The sequence below is a fragment of the Panthera leo genome, chromosome F3, assembly GCF_018350215.1.
Source record: "Panthera leo isolate Ple1 chromosome F3, P.leo_Ple1_pat1.1, whole genome shotgun sequence".
Lineage (NCBI taxonomy): Eukaryota > Metazoa > Chordata > Mammalia > Carnivora > Felidae > Panthera > Panthera leo.
Genome location: NC_056696.1, coordinates 31,028,213 through 31,041,868, shown reverse-complemented (window position 1 = coordinate 31,041,868; position 13,656 = coordinate 31,028,213). Strand labels below are relative to the sequence as shown.

Genomic DNA, 13,656 nt, shown 5'->3' with positions numbered 1-13,656 from the left:
CTGAAGTTTCAAAGGAATAGAACATTAGCTTCCCCAAATCCTTTCATAAAATCTCACCAACGTCTCCAGTGGTTCTCTAGAAAGATACTTTTTCATCATTTTGGTATGTAGAGGCTTGATAATGGAATCTATTTGCAAAACAATAGGTCAGAAAAAAACCCAACCCTCCAAAGAAACCAAAACTAAAACCCTCAGCTAAAAACAAAATCTACAAGTCTTATCTGAAATATACTGAGATAATGGAACTGAAACCCTGTAAAAGCCCCTGGGGTGTAATTTGTCTCTTAATTCTTAATGATAGGAAGAATGGAAGATAGAGCCAAAGATTATTCATATTCACTTGCATACCGTGTGAGTTTTTAAATCACTTAAAAATCAAATTTATTTTTATGCAAGTATTACATGCACATAAAGAATCAAATCTATAAGGCTTATAAGCAAAAAACACCAGTCCCTTGGCCTGCTTCACCCACCTGGGTTCATTCACTTTCCACTCTCTTAGCCGTTTTTTTTTTTTCTTTTTTCTGGTATTTACTTGAATAATATCCACATTATGCTGTCTTTTGATTCAGCTATTTCAGAGATCATGCACTGACTTTTCATTGTGGTGAAGATTTCACTCCCCAGCATTCCCATTTCATGGCTGATATTCAGGTGACACAGTTACAACCAAATGAGTTGTTTCAATTCTACAAAATGAACTTCTATATTGGCTGGCATTGAAGCTCCCTCTGTGCCCAGTCCCTGTCACCCTAGCTGCTCCAATGCGTTGACCACTATCTGCCCTGACTGCCCAGTGTCCTTCCTCTACTAATTCCCAATCCTTTCATCCTAATAGAACTCTTCCAATTTTTTATTGAATTCAGATTTGAGGTGTTCATTATTGTCTATATAAACACGGGTCACTGTGAGGCCCATTTGTGACTATGACTACATTTCTTTTCTTGTACAATATTCTGCTTTTACTATAGTGAATAATTGCCTGATTTTTTTCTTTCTCTGAACATCTGAATACCACACAATATCTCCTTTATACAATTTTCCAGGTAAACCATCACTCATTTTGTCAGTTATATTCCCTCTTCCTGAAAATACCTCTTCTCTAGTCCTACATATTCATATTCCAACCTGGTCTGACTGGACTCTTCTCCAGATTTGCTGAAGTGTCCTGTGGACTTGAGCTTGCCACTCTCCATCTTGTAGCCTCTTTGCTAGACCCCATGGTTGCTGCTTTTTTGTTTACCCTATGTAGCAGAGCACATTCACTAGCAGTGTCCCAAACAGCATGTTTTTGGGGTTAAATATATATATATATGTGTGTGTGTCATATATATATATATATATATATGACACACACACATATATATGTATATATATATGTACACACACACACATATATATGTATATATATATACACATATATATACACACACGTATATATATATATATATATGTATATATATAAAATATTAGAAAAGGGGGGAGGGGCAGAGACAGAAAGAGAATCTCAAGCAGGCTCCAGTGCAGAGCCCAACTTGGGGCTCAGTCTCATGACCCTGAGATCATGACCTGAGCTGAAATCAAGAGTTGGACACTTAACTGAGCCACCCAGGTGCCCCCAAAAATATATTTTTAAAATATATACTTATTTAGATTTTGCATGTTTGAGAATGGCTTTAGGTTAACCTCTCACTTGATTGATAGTTTGGCTAGGTATAGATTGCTAGGTTGCAAATCACTTATACTGAGAGTTTCCAGGTTATATTGCTCCAGAGACTTCTAGATTAAAAATTAGTGTTTAGTAGTTTGATGCCATGCCAATGTCTCTTTCTTTATGATCTTTTCCCTCTACTGGAAGCTTTTAGGAACTTCTCTTTATCTAACGTTTCTCAGTGATGGGCCTTGGTATGGGTGATTTTGGTTTTTTGTTTCTTGTCTTTTTTCATTCCTTGTGCTGAATACTCAGTGGGGCCTTTTCCTTTCGGAATTTTGGAATCCATCTGGGGCTAGTGTCTTATATTATTTCTATTTCTTTACTCTTGTTAAATTGAGATATATTTCACATACCATATTAATTCACTCATTTAAAGGTACAGTTCAATGGGTTTTAGTATATTCACCAACCACCACCAACATCAATGTTTTTTTTAATGTTTATTTATTTTTGAGAGAGAAACAGAGTGTGAACAGGGGAGGGGCAGAGAGAGAGGAAGACACAGAATCCAAAGTAGGCTCTAGGCTCCAAGCTGTCTGCACAGAGCCCAATGCGGGGCTTGAATCCATGGACCATGAGATCATGACCTGAGTCGAAGTCAGACACTTAACCAACTGAGCCACCCAGGTGCCCCTGCTCATGTCAATTTTAGAGCATTTTCATCACTCCCAAGAGAAACCCTATACACTCCCCATTCCTCCTAACCTCTCCCTTCCTCCATCCCTAGGCAACCACTAATCAATTTTCTGTTCCTATAGATTTGCCAATTCTAGAGGTTTCATGTAAATGGAATTGCACAAAAGTCTTTTGTGAGTGACTTCTGTCACTTAGCATGCTTTCAAGTTTCATCCACATTGTTAATATGTACCGTACTTATTGCCAAATAATATCCCATCAATTGGATATACCATATTTTATTAACTTATCAGTTGATAGACATTTGAGTTGCTGCTACAAACATTCATGTACAAATTATTGTGTAGACATGTCTTCAATTCTTTGAGGTTTAGAACTTAGAGTTGAATTGCTGGGTCATATGGTAACTGCATTATGTTTAAGAATTTTGACTCCTGGGGCGCCTGGGTGGCTCAGTCGGTTGAGCGTCCGACTTCGGCTCGGGTCATGATCTCACAGTCTGGGAGTTCGAGCCCCGCATCGGGCTCTGTGTTGACAGCTCAGAGCCTGGAGCCTGTTTCAGATTCTGTGTCTCCCTCTCTCTCTGACCCTCCTCCATTCATGTTCTGTCTCTCTCTGTCTCAAAAATAAATAAAATAAACATTAAAAAAATTAAAAAAAAAAAAAAAAAGAATTTTGACTCCTGGATTTTTTTCTGCACTTTTTTGAAAAGGGTATCAATTAGATATTGGACCCTCTGAATTTATTCTCTTTACTCTTATTTTTTCTAAATTGTCATCTCTTAATCTGGTTCTACTTTTGGGAAAATTTCATTATTATCTTCCAGCCTTCATACCGAAATTCTTTCAACTTTTACACCTTTAATTTTCAAGAATTTTTTTTTAAATGAATGGAATATCGAGAACCTTTTTTTTTTTTTTTTTTTTTTTTTTTAATGAATGGAATATCTTGTTATCTCTGGGAGGATAGTAATTATTCTGGAACTTTGTTTTGTATTTATCTCTGGCTTTTCTGAGGTCCTATTTTCTCTTTGTTTTTGTGTTCTTGTTTTCATTCATTCAGTTAATCAATATGCATTGAGAAACTATCATATGCCAGGTACTTTTCCAGGTGCTTGGGATACATCAGAACAAAGATTACTGCCTTTATGGGACTCAGTCTTTGGTCTCTGCATTTAGACTTTCCTCAAATGTCTGGTGAATCTCAATTTGTATATTTATTATTTTTTAAAACTTACATAAAATGCGTAAATAAGTGTATAGCTAAATAGTTACACATATGTATACAGCCATGTGAACAACACTCAGATCAAGATCTGGGACATTTCCTTCACCTAAAAGAATTCCTGGTGGTTATTCCCAATTAATATCTCCCCTCTCCCCATGGATAACCACCATAGATTAGTTTTGCCTATTCTGATTTCATACACCGTATGCACTCTTCTGTGCCTGGCTTCTTTTATGCAACATAATGTCTTTGAGATTCATCCATGTTGTGTGTATATCAGTAATTCATTAAAAAAATTGTGTTGGGTTTCATTATAAGTATATGCTATAATTTATTTTTTCATTCTACTACTGATGGATATTTGGGTTGCTTCCAGTTTTTTATTATGTCCACTTACTTTTGAAAGTGAAATACAAAAATGCTTCTGGAAGTTCTAGGTAAGTGGGACTTAGGCACTAAATGGTGCTACAGTAGGGTGACTGGAGTGGTCAGTTGGACATGTGGTTTGGGATCTCCAAATACCACTATCTGTATAGGTTGTTCAATTTCTCTACAGGATCGTCTAAGATACATGAGCCAAACTGCTAGTATTCTGGAACTTCCAAGTCTTACCATTCCAATGGTAAGAAATTAATATGGTATGTGAAATTGAATTTCTGTTGTTGAAGCCACCCAGTCTGATATTTTGTTACAGCAGTTCAAGTACACTAATATAGTTTGTAATGGCTGAAGTATGGAAAACAGATTTTCCTTCACTTCTTCCAGAAGCCAGCTGCTTTAATATGTTTTCTCTCCTTTGGAACTGGATTTGACCTTCTTGTGTTGTACTTTTGTTTTTGTTTTTTGTTTAAAGGAAATTTTAAGACTCCATGCAACCCAGCCTTCTTTATACCACAAGGAGGCTGATGTTTGATTTTGTTTTCCTTCAATACTGCCTACAACTATAGATTTTCTTCCTTTTCATCATCTTAGCGAATTCATTCTTTATGCAGGAATTCAATCTCTCTTCTTAGAAGAAAATACTTCTAATCTCTCTTAGAAATGTATACTTAACCAATACTTTTACTTGTATCAGCCATGCTTATCCTAGTTAAAAATGGCAACATACTGTCTTGTCCAGTGGTCTTTAATTCGGAACTCTCCTATAACTGTGGAGTGGAACTGTGGGCTCTCTGAGGGATTTCAAGTTTCAGCTGTCTGGGACCTTTAAGGTATAACAAACTTTTTTTTTTTTTTTTTTAATTATAAAAATTTCCAAACAGACATAAGAGTAGAGGAATGGGGCGCCTGAGTGGCCCAGTCAGTTAAGCGTCAGCTTAGGTCATGATCTCACGGTTCGTGAGTTCGAGCCTCGCGTCCGGCTCTGGGCTGACAGCTTAGAGCCTGGAGCCTGCTTCAGATTCTGTGTCTCCCCCTGTCTGCCCCTCTGCTGCTTACACTCTGTCTCTCACATTGTCCCAAAAATAAATTAACGTTAAAAAAAATTTAAAAAAAAGAGTAGAGGAATGGATACATATACAGATCCACTATTACTAAGATTTTTGCCACATTTACTTAATCTACTCTTTTTTTCTTTGCTGACATATTTCTGAGAAAATCCAAGACATGAAGTCATTAAATTCTATGTATCTCAATATGTATCTCTTAAAAAAGGAAGACATTTTCTTAGGGGCATGTGGGTGGCTCACTTGGTGAAGCATCCGACTTTGTCTCAGGTCATGATCTTATGGTTTGTGAGTTCAAGCAACACATCAGGCTTTGCACTGACAGCTCAGAGCCTCAAGCCTGCTTCGAATTCTCTGTCTCCCTCTCTCTCTGCCCCTCCCCACTCATGCAGTCTCTCTCTCTCTCAAAAGTAAGTAAATAGACATCTTAAAAAAAAAGGAAGGCATTTTCTTATATAATCATCAATGCAATTATCCAGGAAAATTAACAACTGTTTATAGGCTACTGAAGTCAAACACCTCATACAGAATTTTATGCCATAAAAAACTTAGCACTATATTAGAATAGCAATATTCTGTAGCCTCACAACAATTTAATTTTTTTTTAAATTTTTAATGTTTATTTTTGAGAGAGAGACAGAGACAGGGTGCCAGCAGGAGAAGGACAGGGAGAGAGGGAGACACAGAATCCAAAGCAGGCTCCAGGCTCTGAGCTGTCAGCACAGAGCCCAATATGGGGTTCGAACTCATGAACTGCGAAACCGTGACCTGAGCTGAAGTCGGACACTTAACCGGCTGAACCACCCAGGTGCTCCTGTAGCCTCATGACGACTTTAAAGTGAAATTCAGTATGTTGAGAAATGCAGGATGTTTATTTACCATTCAACTAAAGCTGAGCTCAAGATGCCTGAGATAATTAAAAAATACATAGTTTTAAGATTTCAGTTCTTTGTACATTATTTTAATAAAAAACACACTGCTGTTACAAATATACAGATATCAAATTGTAACATTAAAATACAGAGTGAAATACAGTGGCTTTATAAATTTTCTTCAATGAGACAGGTTTTCTGTCACATTTAGACATTTATGATTAAGTCATAATAAACAAGGGAAGTACAGATTTTCCAACCTCATGATTAGTAAATTCCTCTGCAATGAATGAAGTCGTACAGTCAACAAAAGGAGAAAAGCTAGATGGCCCTGTCTGCATTGTGTTACTGTGACAAAGAGGTACAGTAAGAGCTATAAGAAACTGTAGTGAAATGTTAGAAGTATAGGCAACATAGCTTTCTCAGACTTCTACCAATAATTATATCCTTGATAAATAAGCATCCTTAAATGTAAAATAGTTCAGTATGACTACATCTGTTTTTGTTCCGCAATGACAATTTGTTAATGTATTAATGCGATATATATTTTTGAACTGCAATCATGTGGAAATAATGAAAAACCCTAAAAAGAAACTACTAGTCCTAAGTCAAATAATATTTAAAAGTTGAAAGGCCTGTGGAGAACAGAAGTGTGAACAAGAAATACTGGCTCCATGCCAATTTTTATTTCTAACAGAAAGTCTTATATAAATAAGTCTTCTTTGTCTTACAAAACAAAACAAAAACACAAAAATCCTAAAAATAACACCACAAATCCAAATTAGCTGAACTTGGAGTAACAAAGTCAAAGCCAGCCTTCTCATCTGCATATCAATGTGATAAGTCAAAACTGCATTGAAAAAAAACAAAAACAAAAACAAAACCCAAATGAATCTGCTCCTGGCTCCTAATCAGAACAGAGGATTACTTTTAGCATTTAAATAAAGATACCTATTACACTGCTCTTTTTTAGAGAAAGATGTACACCAGAAATCTAATAGAATGTTACTCGTGGTATTCCACAAAAGCTGTAAGGTAGCCGAGAGTTGATTACATTTAAGGACAGTAAAAGTTTGCACTCTTAATACCCACTGATCTCTTTGTGCCAATATTCAAAAAATATGCTTTTCATCACTAAAGACAAAATGATAAGGAAACACAATGATTACATTCTATGTCAGCATAGAGCTACTATATTTGTATAAAGGAATCACTAGTTAAAGAGTTATTTGTCTTTTTAAAGGAAGCCCTGTCTAGGCATTAGGCTGTACTCTAAATGTTGATAGTGCCGAATTTCAACTCCCAAGATAAACAAAAAGAGCTGTCAAGAGGTGTCAAGATTAATTCTCTTTGGCCGCAACGGATACCATTTTCTCTGGGGACAGTCTTTAGTTTGCCTTCTTTTCAGTACCACATCAGTGGCTTTCCTGGTAGAAGTCTCTGTTGGTGTGGTTTCTATTTGTGTAATAAAGCTCTCAGGTTTAACATCTGGTTGCTTGTAACAAGCGGAAAAGACTTCTTGGTGGACTCTCTGGAGCTGGATAATAGGCTGCATCTTTAAAACTTGGGAAAATCCATTTCCTTGTTCAATTAATGCAGGCAAGGACTTAAACAAACAACAGTAATACTTAACATTAATCTCAGTTTGAAACACAACCACAGAGAAACAGACACAACACTCGAGATTTTAATTCTTTAGGTCAAGGCTTTTCTAAGACCTAATTATTTGGGTCATGGATATTTGCTTTTACCTTAAAATACCAATTTTAAATGCTGAGAGATTTTAACCAAAAACTAAAACTAAAAAGATATATTCTATTCCTACAATGTCTGGTAATAAAATAAAACAAAACTTTGGCAACAGGAAGTTAACAGAATTTCAGGGCCAAGGATTTGATGTCTGAGATTCCATATTTTAGGATAGTAAGTATTTTGGAAATCCCGATCATCAAGACCAGGCAGGGATCAGTACATTTTTCCTGTAAAGGGCCTCACATCCCTGTCACAATTACTCAACTCTGCCATTGTAATGTAAAGAAGCCACAGACAATAAGTAAATGGATAGGCAGAGCTGTGACATGAAGTTTTATTTACAAAAACAAGTGCAGGCTGGGTTCTTGCCTGGCTCACTAGTTTGCTAACTCCTGATAAAGAACATGCAATGGGAGAAGCATGAGCACCAGAAAATCATGGAATCAATACAAACCACAAAAGAATGTCATAGAAAATTATCAGAACAAGGAAGATTCAGGAGTTTTTTAAAAATAATTTTCATATACTAGAAATCCAAATGTTTTCTTGTTTGCATAAAATAAATGTCGAGAAGATAAACAATTTTATTATAATACTAAGACTCCAAATTGAATACGCAGCATACATAATACAGTGATTAAGAGTATACTGGGGCTCCTGGGTGGCTGAGTTGGTTAAGCGTCTGACTCTTGATTTCAGCGCAGGCCATGATCTCACAGCTCATGAGACTGAGCCCCCACACAGGGCTCTGCACTGACAGCGAGGAGCCTTCTTGGGATTTTCTCTCTTCCTCTCTCTCCACCCCTCCCCAATGTGCACATGCATGATCTCTCTCTCTCTCTCTCTGTCAAACTAAATAAATAAAACTTTAAAAAAAAAAAAAAAAAAAAAGAAGTAAAGGCTCGGGAGCCAAATATCCAGGGTGTAAATCCTGACTCATTTACTTGGGCAATCCAGAGCCTCTCTGAGCCGCAGTTTCTCAACTATAAAACACAGAAATTAGCAGTACCTATCTCATAGTGTTATTTTAAGGATTAAGTAAGATAATATATGTAAAGCAGTTAGATGGTGTCTGACCCATAAATGCTCACTACGTGTTAGGTGGTATTATTATCCAAAACCATCTGATAGACTGCTAAATCTCAGAATTAAAAAATATAACCAATCTTCAAAGAAGTCAGATATATTGGCATATACTTCCTATTAAATGGTAGTTATTCTGAATGTTATTGTCACTTCATAAATTCATTAAAGATCTACTTAAAAGACTACTGAGAATTCCTGTTACAATAGACTAAAATACACATAGATGTTGAAAACAAACACCTAGCTACACATTTCATTCATTTTATAACTGTTTAGCATGTAGCTTTTACCTTCATGGCTTCACTGATCTCTTTAGCTATTGTTTCTCCTCTGCATTTCAAATTTTCCACAAGAGAGGCTGCAAAGAAACCACCAAACAGTATTTTAGGTTCTTTATCTAATACCAAGTCATAAAAGATACACAGATGCTATTTGGACAAAAATCCGTTAAGACTACCCACCTTAGCTCAATCTTTCTTAGCATACTTTGTAATCTATTACAACAAGTGTCCCATTAAATTTATCTAGATAAATAAAAAGACTATGGAAATGTTAGAACCGTAGAGTAAAACTAATAGGTATGATAGGCAACAAGAGTTCTATTAGGAGTAGTCCTAACACTATGTGCCCCTAATAGCCTAAGATATATGTGATCTACCACTGTATTTAACATCTTCAAGCACTATCATCCCATTTTAAAGTAAATATAGGCTAATATTTGATATCTATTACTCTGAATTTTATACACGTAGAACACATTTGAATTTGGAATAAACAATCACATTGTATTGAGGATACTAGATGGAATTTCTGGAAAAAAATCTGGAATAGATTGTCAATAATATTAATTTAAAATTTTTAATGTTTATTTTTTTAATTTTATTTATTTATTTTTTATTAATATCCAAGTTAGTTAGCATATAGTACAATAATGATTTCAGGAGTAGATTGCAGCGATTCATCCCCTATGAATAACACCAGTGCTTATACCAAAAAGTGTCTTCCTTAATGCTCCTTACTCATTTAGCCCATCCCCCCACCCACAACTCCTCCAGCAACCCTCAGTTTGTTCTCTGTATTTAAGAGACTCTTATGTTTTGTCCCTCTCCTTGTTTTTATATTATTTTTACTTCCCTTCCCTTCCCTTATGTTCATCTGTTCTTTCCTAATTCCTTGGTGCTTTACTGATTCCTAATACATTTTATTTTCTTCCAATCTTTGTTATAAATGTTCACGGCTACTTCATAACAGAACTGCATATGCAATGATATAACAGGACAAAAATCCTACTAAACTCCAAGCAAAACTGGATAAGAAAAATCCTTCCATTTTGAAATTATCTACAAATTAGTTTTTAGAAGAGTAGTTCTCACTGGAAATTACTTCAGATCTAAGCAAATATATAACCATGTTAGGAGAGCTACAACCTTACTAGCTTCAAGAAAGTGGCAGATAAGCCAAGCAAGAAAAATTTCTTTCATAGCTGCTATTTTCTTTTCTGACTTTCCTTAGGTGAAAAATGTAGACCACATTTAGGAAAAAGAAAAAAAAAAAAGGAAACGAATAGCAAAACACCTGGAAGAAAGAGGGTACTCAAAGAAAGGCAAAGGCAAAGGTAACAGGATGGCCTCAGAAAAAGGGTTCTTAACCAGTTTTGCTACCAGAGATTTCTTTGGCACTTGGATGAAGCCTACAGACCCTTTCTAAGAATAGTTTTAAATGTGTTAGTTTTTTTAAGTGAGGTACAATTTACATACAGCAAAATGTAGATCTCAAGTTTAACATTCAGTCACCTTTGACATATGCAAACCATACATGGGGCACTTCCTTCACCCTACAAAGTTCCCTTGTGCCCCTTTCCCAACCAACCTTCTCTACAAGAAGCACCACTCATCTGGTTTCTGTCATTATTCATTGCTTTTGCTTACTCTAGAATTTTAGAGTGTTTTACAATAAAATTTAAAATACAACTATTGAAGCGTTGTGATAGGTAATACATGTGCTTCTTTATTAATGATTTAAATAAGATCAAGTGGCAGGTCTAATAATTACCATCATACGAAAATAATGAGCATCAACAATATTGTGAGGTATCTGCAATAACTAAAATTGAAAATATCTGTGGCTTTTAGTAGCAAAAAGTTACAGGTACTGCTAATTCTACCACCATGATCTACATTCAACACTGAAGGAAATGCTAAATTTCAGTATGAGGTTAGTAAAAATAACAATCTATTTTTTTCTATTCAAATTAATAATCTCCCTGTATTCTAAGGACCCTTGCCTTAGAATAATATGCTAATTTCAAGTCTTTTAAGATTTGGGTATATTTAGGGGATATATCCCCAAAGTACTTAGGCAATTATTAAATTTTCTTCTGAGCATGGCGTATCAGTGATCCATCCCTTGGGACTCTTGTGGCAGTCTGGCTTCTAGCCAGGCTCTCACTTATTCTCTCCCCCTCAAACTTGCATACCTGTATGGGAGTTGCTGAGTCTTCCAACATTTATTATGTATTTTCCATGGACTAGGCCCAGCACTGGGTACTCAGAGTAAGGAAAAAGGGTCTCTGCCCCTCAAGGAACTTACCGGTTAGAAAAGAAAGACACACAGAAACACACAGAAACAAGCCAGTTTTTGAAAAGATTAAACTTGTCCTGCACAGCCTCACATTTCCATGATCCTGCCACAAATTCCACCCTCTACCTGAATGAGCATTCCCCTGCAACAGACTCCCACAGTCTCCTGAACAGTTCTAGTAGAATAACTGGAAAACTTCATTGCACTGATTTTTTTAGAATAGTTTCTCAACCCTATGAGACCCAACTTCCCCCTTTAGAACATATTTTGTAAAGTCTTTACTATTCTAAAAAAAAAAAAAAGATAGTATTTCTGTACATATAAATAAAAATATAAAGGAAAAACAGATATAATGAAGTACTCAAATAATTGTACCTGTTATCCTGAGTAAATTTGGATTTAAGAAAATTTATATTAGAAGTCATTCTACATAGAAAACAAAAGATCATAAGCAGAAATAGAAAAATTAGTGTTTTGGGGTGCCTGGGTGGCTCAGTCGGTTGGGCGGCCGACTTCAGCTCAGGTCACGATCTCGCGGTCCGTGAGTTTGAGCCCCGCGTCGGGCTCTGTGCTGACAGCTCAGAGCCTGGAGCCTGATTTGGATTCTGTGTCTCCCTCTCTCTCTGCCCCTCCCCCGTTCATGCTCTGTCTCTCTCTGTCTCAAAAATAAATTAACGTTAAAAAAAATTTTTTTTTAAAGAAAAATTAGTGTTTTATAAGAAATAACAGTCTATATTACTTGAATATGATAAAAAAAAAAAGAGGAAATAATGGAGTATGGATAACCTACCAAGACAAAGTATAGGCTGTTGAAATGGTGAAAATTAGGAAGTGCAGTATTACTACAAATTAGATGGCCTTATTGAAAGTGTCATGTCAAAATAATTCACCATATTATAACATGGTAAGGTATAAGGGAATTAAATCCTACTTAGAAATTCCACCATAATTCAGACTACATTCAGTATATATATTTACTTAAAAAGACTTCAGTGATCATACTGTCAAAAGGTGATGAGGAACACAGGATAGACTGGGCCAAAACAAGAATATGAGAAACTATAGAGCAGATACGTGGTTGCTCTTTATGGATACATTCTGAGTAAGAATAAACAGGAGCAATCCAAAAATATAATCGGAATTTTAAATAGGTTTTTCATATTAAAATTTTTAATAGTCACATAATTTATCATTATACAAAAATATAGTTTTTAATATTTAGTGTGGCAATAATAGCAAGTATTTAAAAAATAATTTTTAATGTTTATTCTATTTTGAGAGAGAGAAAGACAAAGCGTGAGCGGGAGAGGGGCAGAGACAAAGGGAGACACAGAATCCAAAGCAGCCTTCAGACTCTGAGCTATCAGCAAAGAGCCCAATGTAGGGCTCAAACCCACGAACTATCAGGTCATGACCAGAGCTGAAGTCAGACGCTAAACTGATTGAGCAATCCAGGCGCCCCTATAATAGCAAGTATTTGAAAATCATTTCTATTAAAACAATGAGGGGCACCTGGGTGACTCAGTCATTTAAGTTTGTGACTTCAGCTCAGGTCATGGTCCCCGGTTCTTGGGTTCGGGCCCCGCATTGGGTTCTGTGCTGAAAGCTCAGAGCCTGGAGCCTGATTCAGATTCTGTGTCTCCCTCTCTCTGCCCCTTCCTCATTGGTGCTCTCTCTCTCTCAAAATAAATAAATATTTTAAAACCTCTAATTAAAAAAAATGAGATTTCTACTTTTGTATGTTTCCATTAATTTAGTAACATTTGGTTCTAGTCCTATTTAAAAGCAGTCTCAAGTCTTCTATTACATACTTTCCATCAGCTTTGTTGCTTTTGTAATAACTACATACTGTACCAGAAACTTTTTCAATTAAAAATTTTGGAAATGCTCCTAAGTAATTGTCTTTGGAAAAAAGGGAGTATGAAAGTTGTTAACTGATAAAACATGGCTTTGGCTGCAAAGATCTGTTGGTTTCTTTTTAGTTCTGTTTTCCTTTACTGCACATGTTAACAAACAGAGAAAGAGTATCTGAAGAAATAACGATGATGTAATGATGTAAGTCAGAATAGTGGTTACCTCTCATGGCTAGGGATTACTGACCAGAAAGGAAGATAAGAAAACTTTTTTGGGTACTGGAAGTGTTACATAGTACAGACTTCCCATAAAGTCAGGAAGCAGAATAAGTATGTATTAGTTTCAGATAATATACTATCTTTTTCTTTAAACTCAAATTACCTTTTCAGGTAAAATACTTCTAAATTTAAGACAATGGGTCCAATTGTTAATACGTGAAAACTACAATAAATAGACTATTTTCCTTGTTTTTAGACTTTTTGGCCACTTT

At 35.8% G+C, this 13,656-nt stretch overlaps 1 protein-coding gene across 2 annotated transcripts in view; it reads right to left on the bottom strand.

Moving 5' to 3' along the window:
* NSL1 (NSL1 component of MIS12 kinetochore complex) overlaps positions 1-13,656 on the bottom strand; it is a 58,180-nt gene that overhangs the window by 17,355 nt on the left and 27,169 nt on the right. Inside the window, exons 5-6 of one of the 2 annotated variants that reach the window (XM_042925705.1) lie at positions 9,023-9,090; positions 5,876-7,500 (exon numbers count right to left, since the gene is read on the bottom strand). In XM_042925705.1, the coding sequence (XP_042781639.1) occupies positions 7,219-7,500; positions 9,023-9,090 (350 nt within the window). In that variant the 3' untranslated portion in view covers positions 5,876-7,218. Of the gene's footprint in view, positions 1-5,875; positions 7,501-9,022; positions 9,091-13,656 lie in introns of those variants that run through there. The other variant, XR_006198959.1, reaches the window with a different exon arrangement.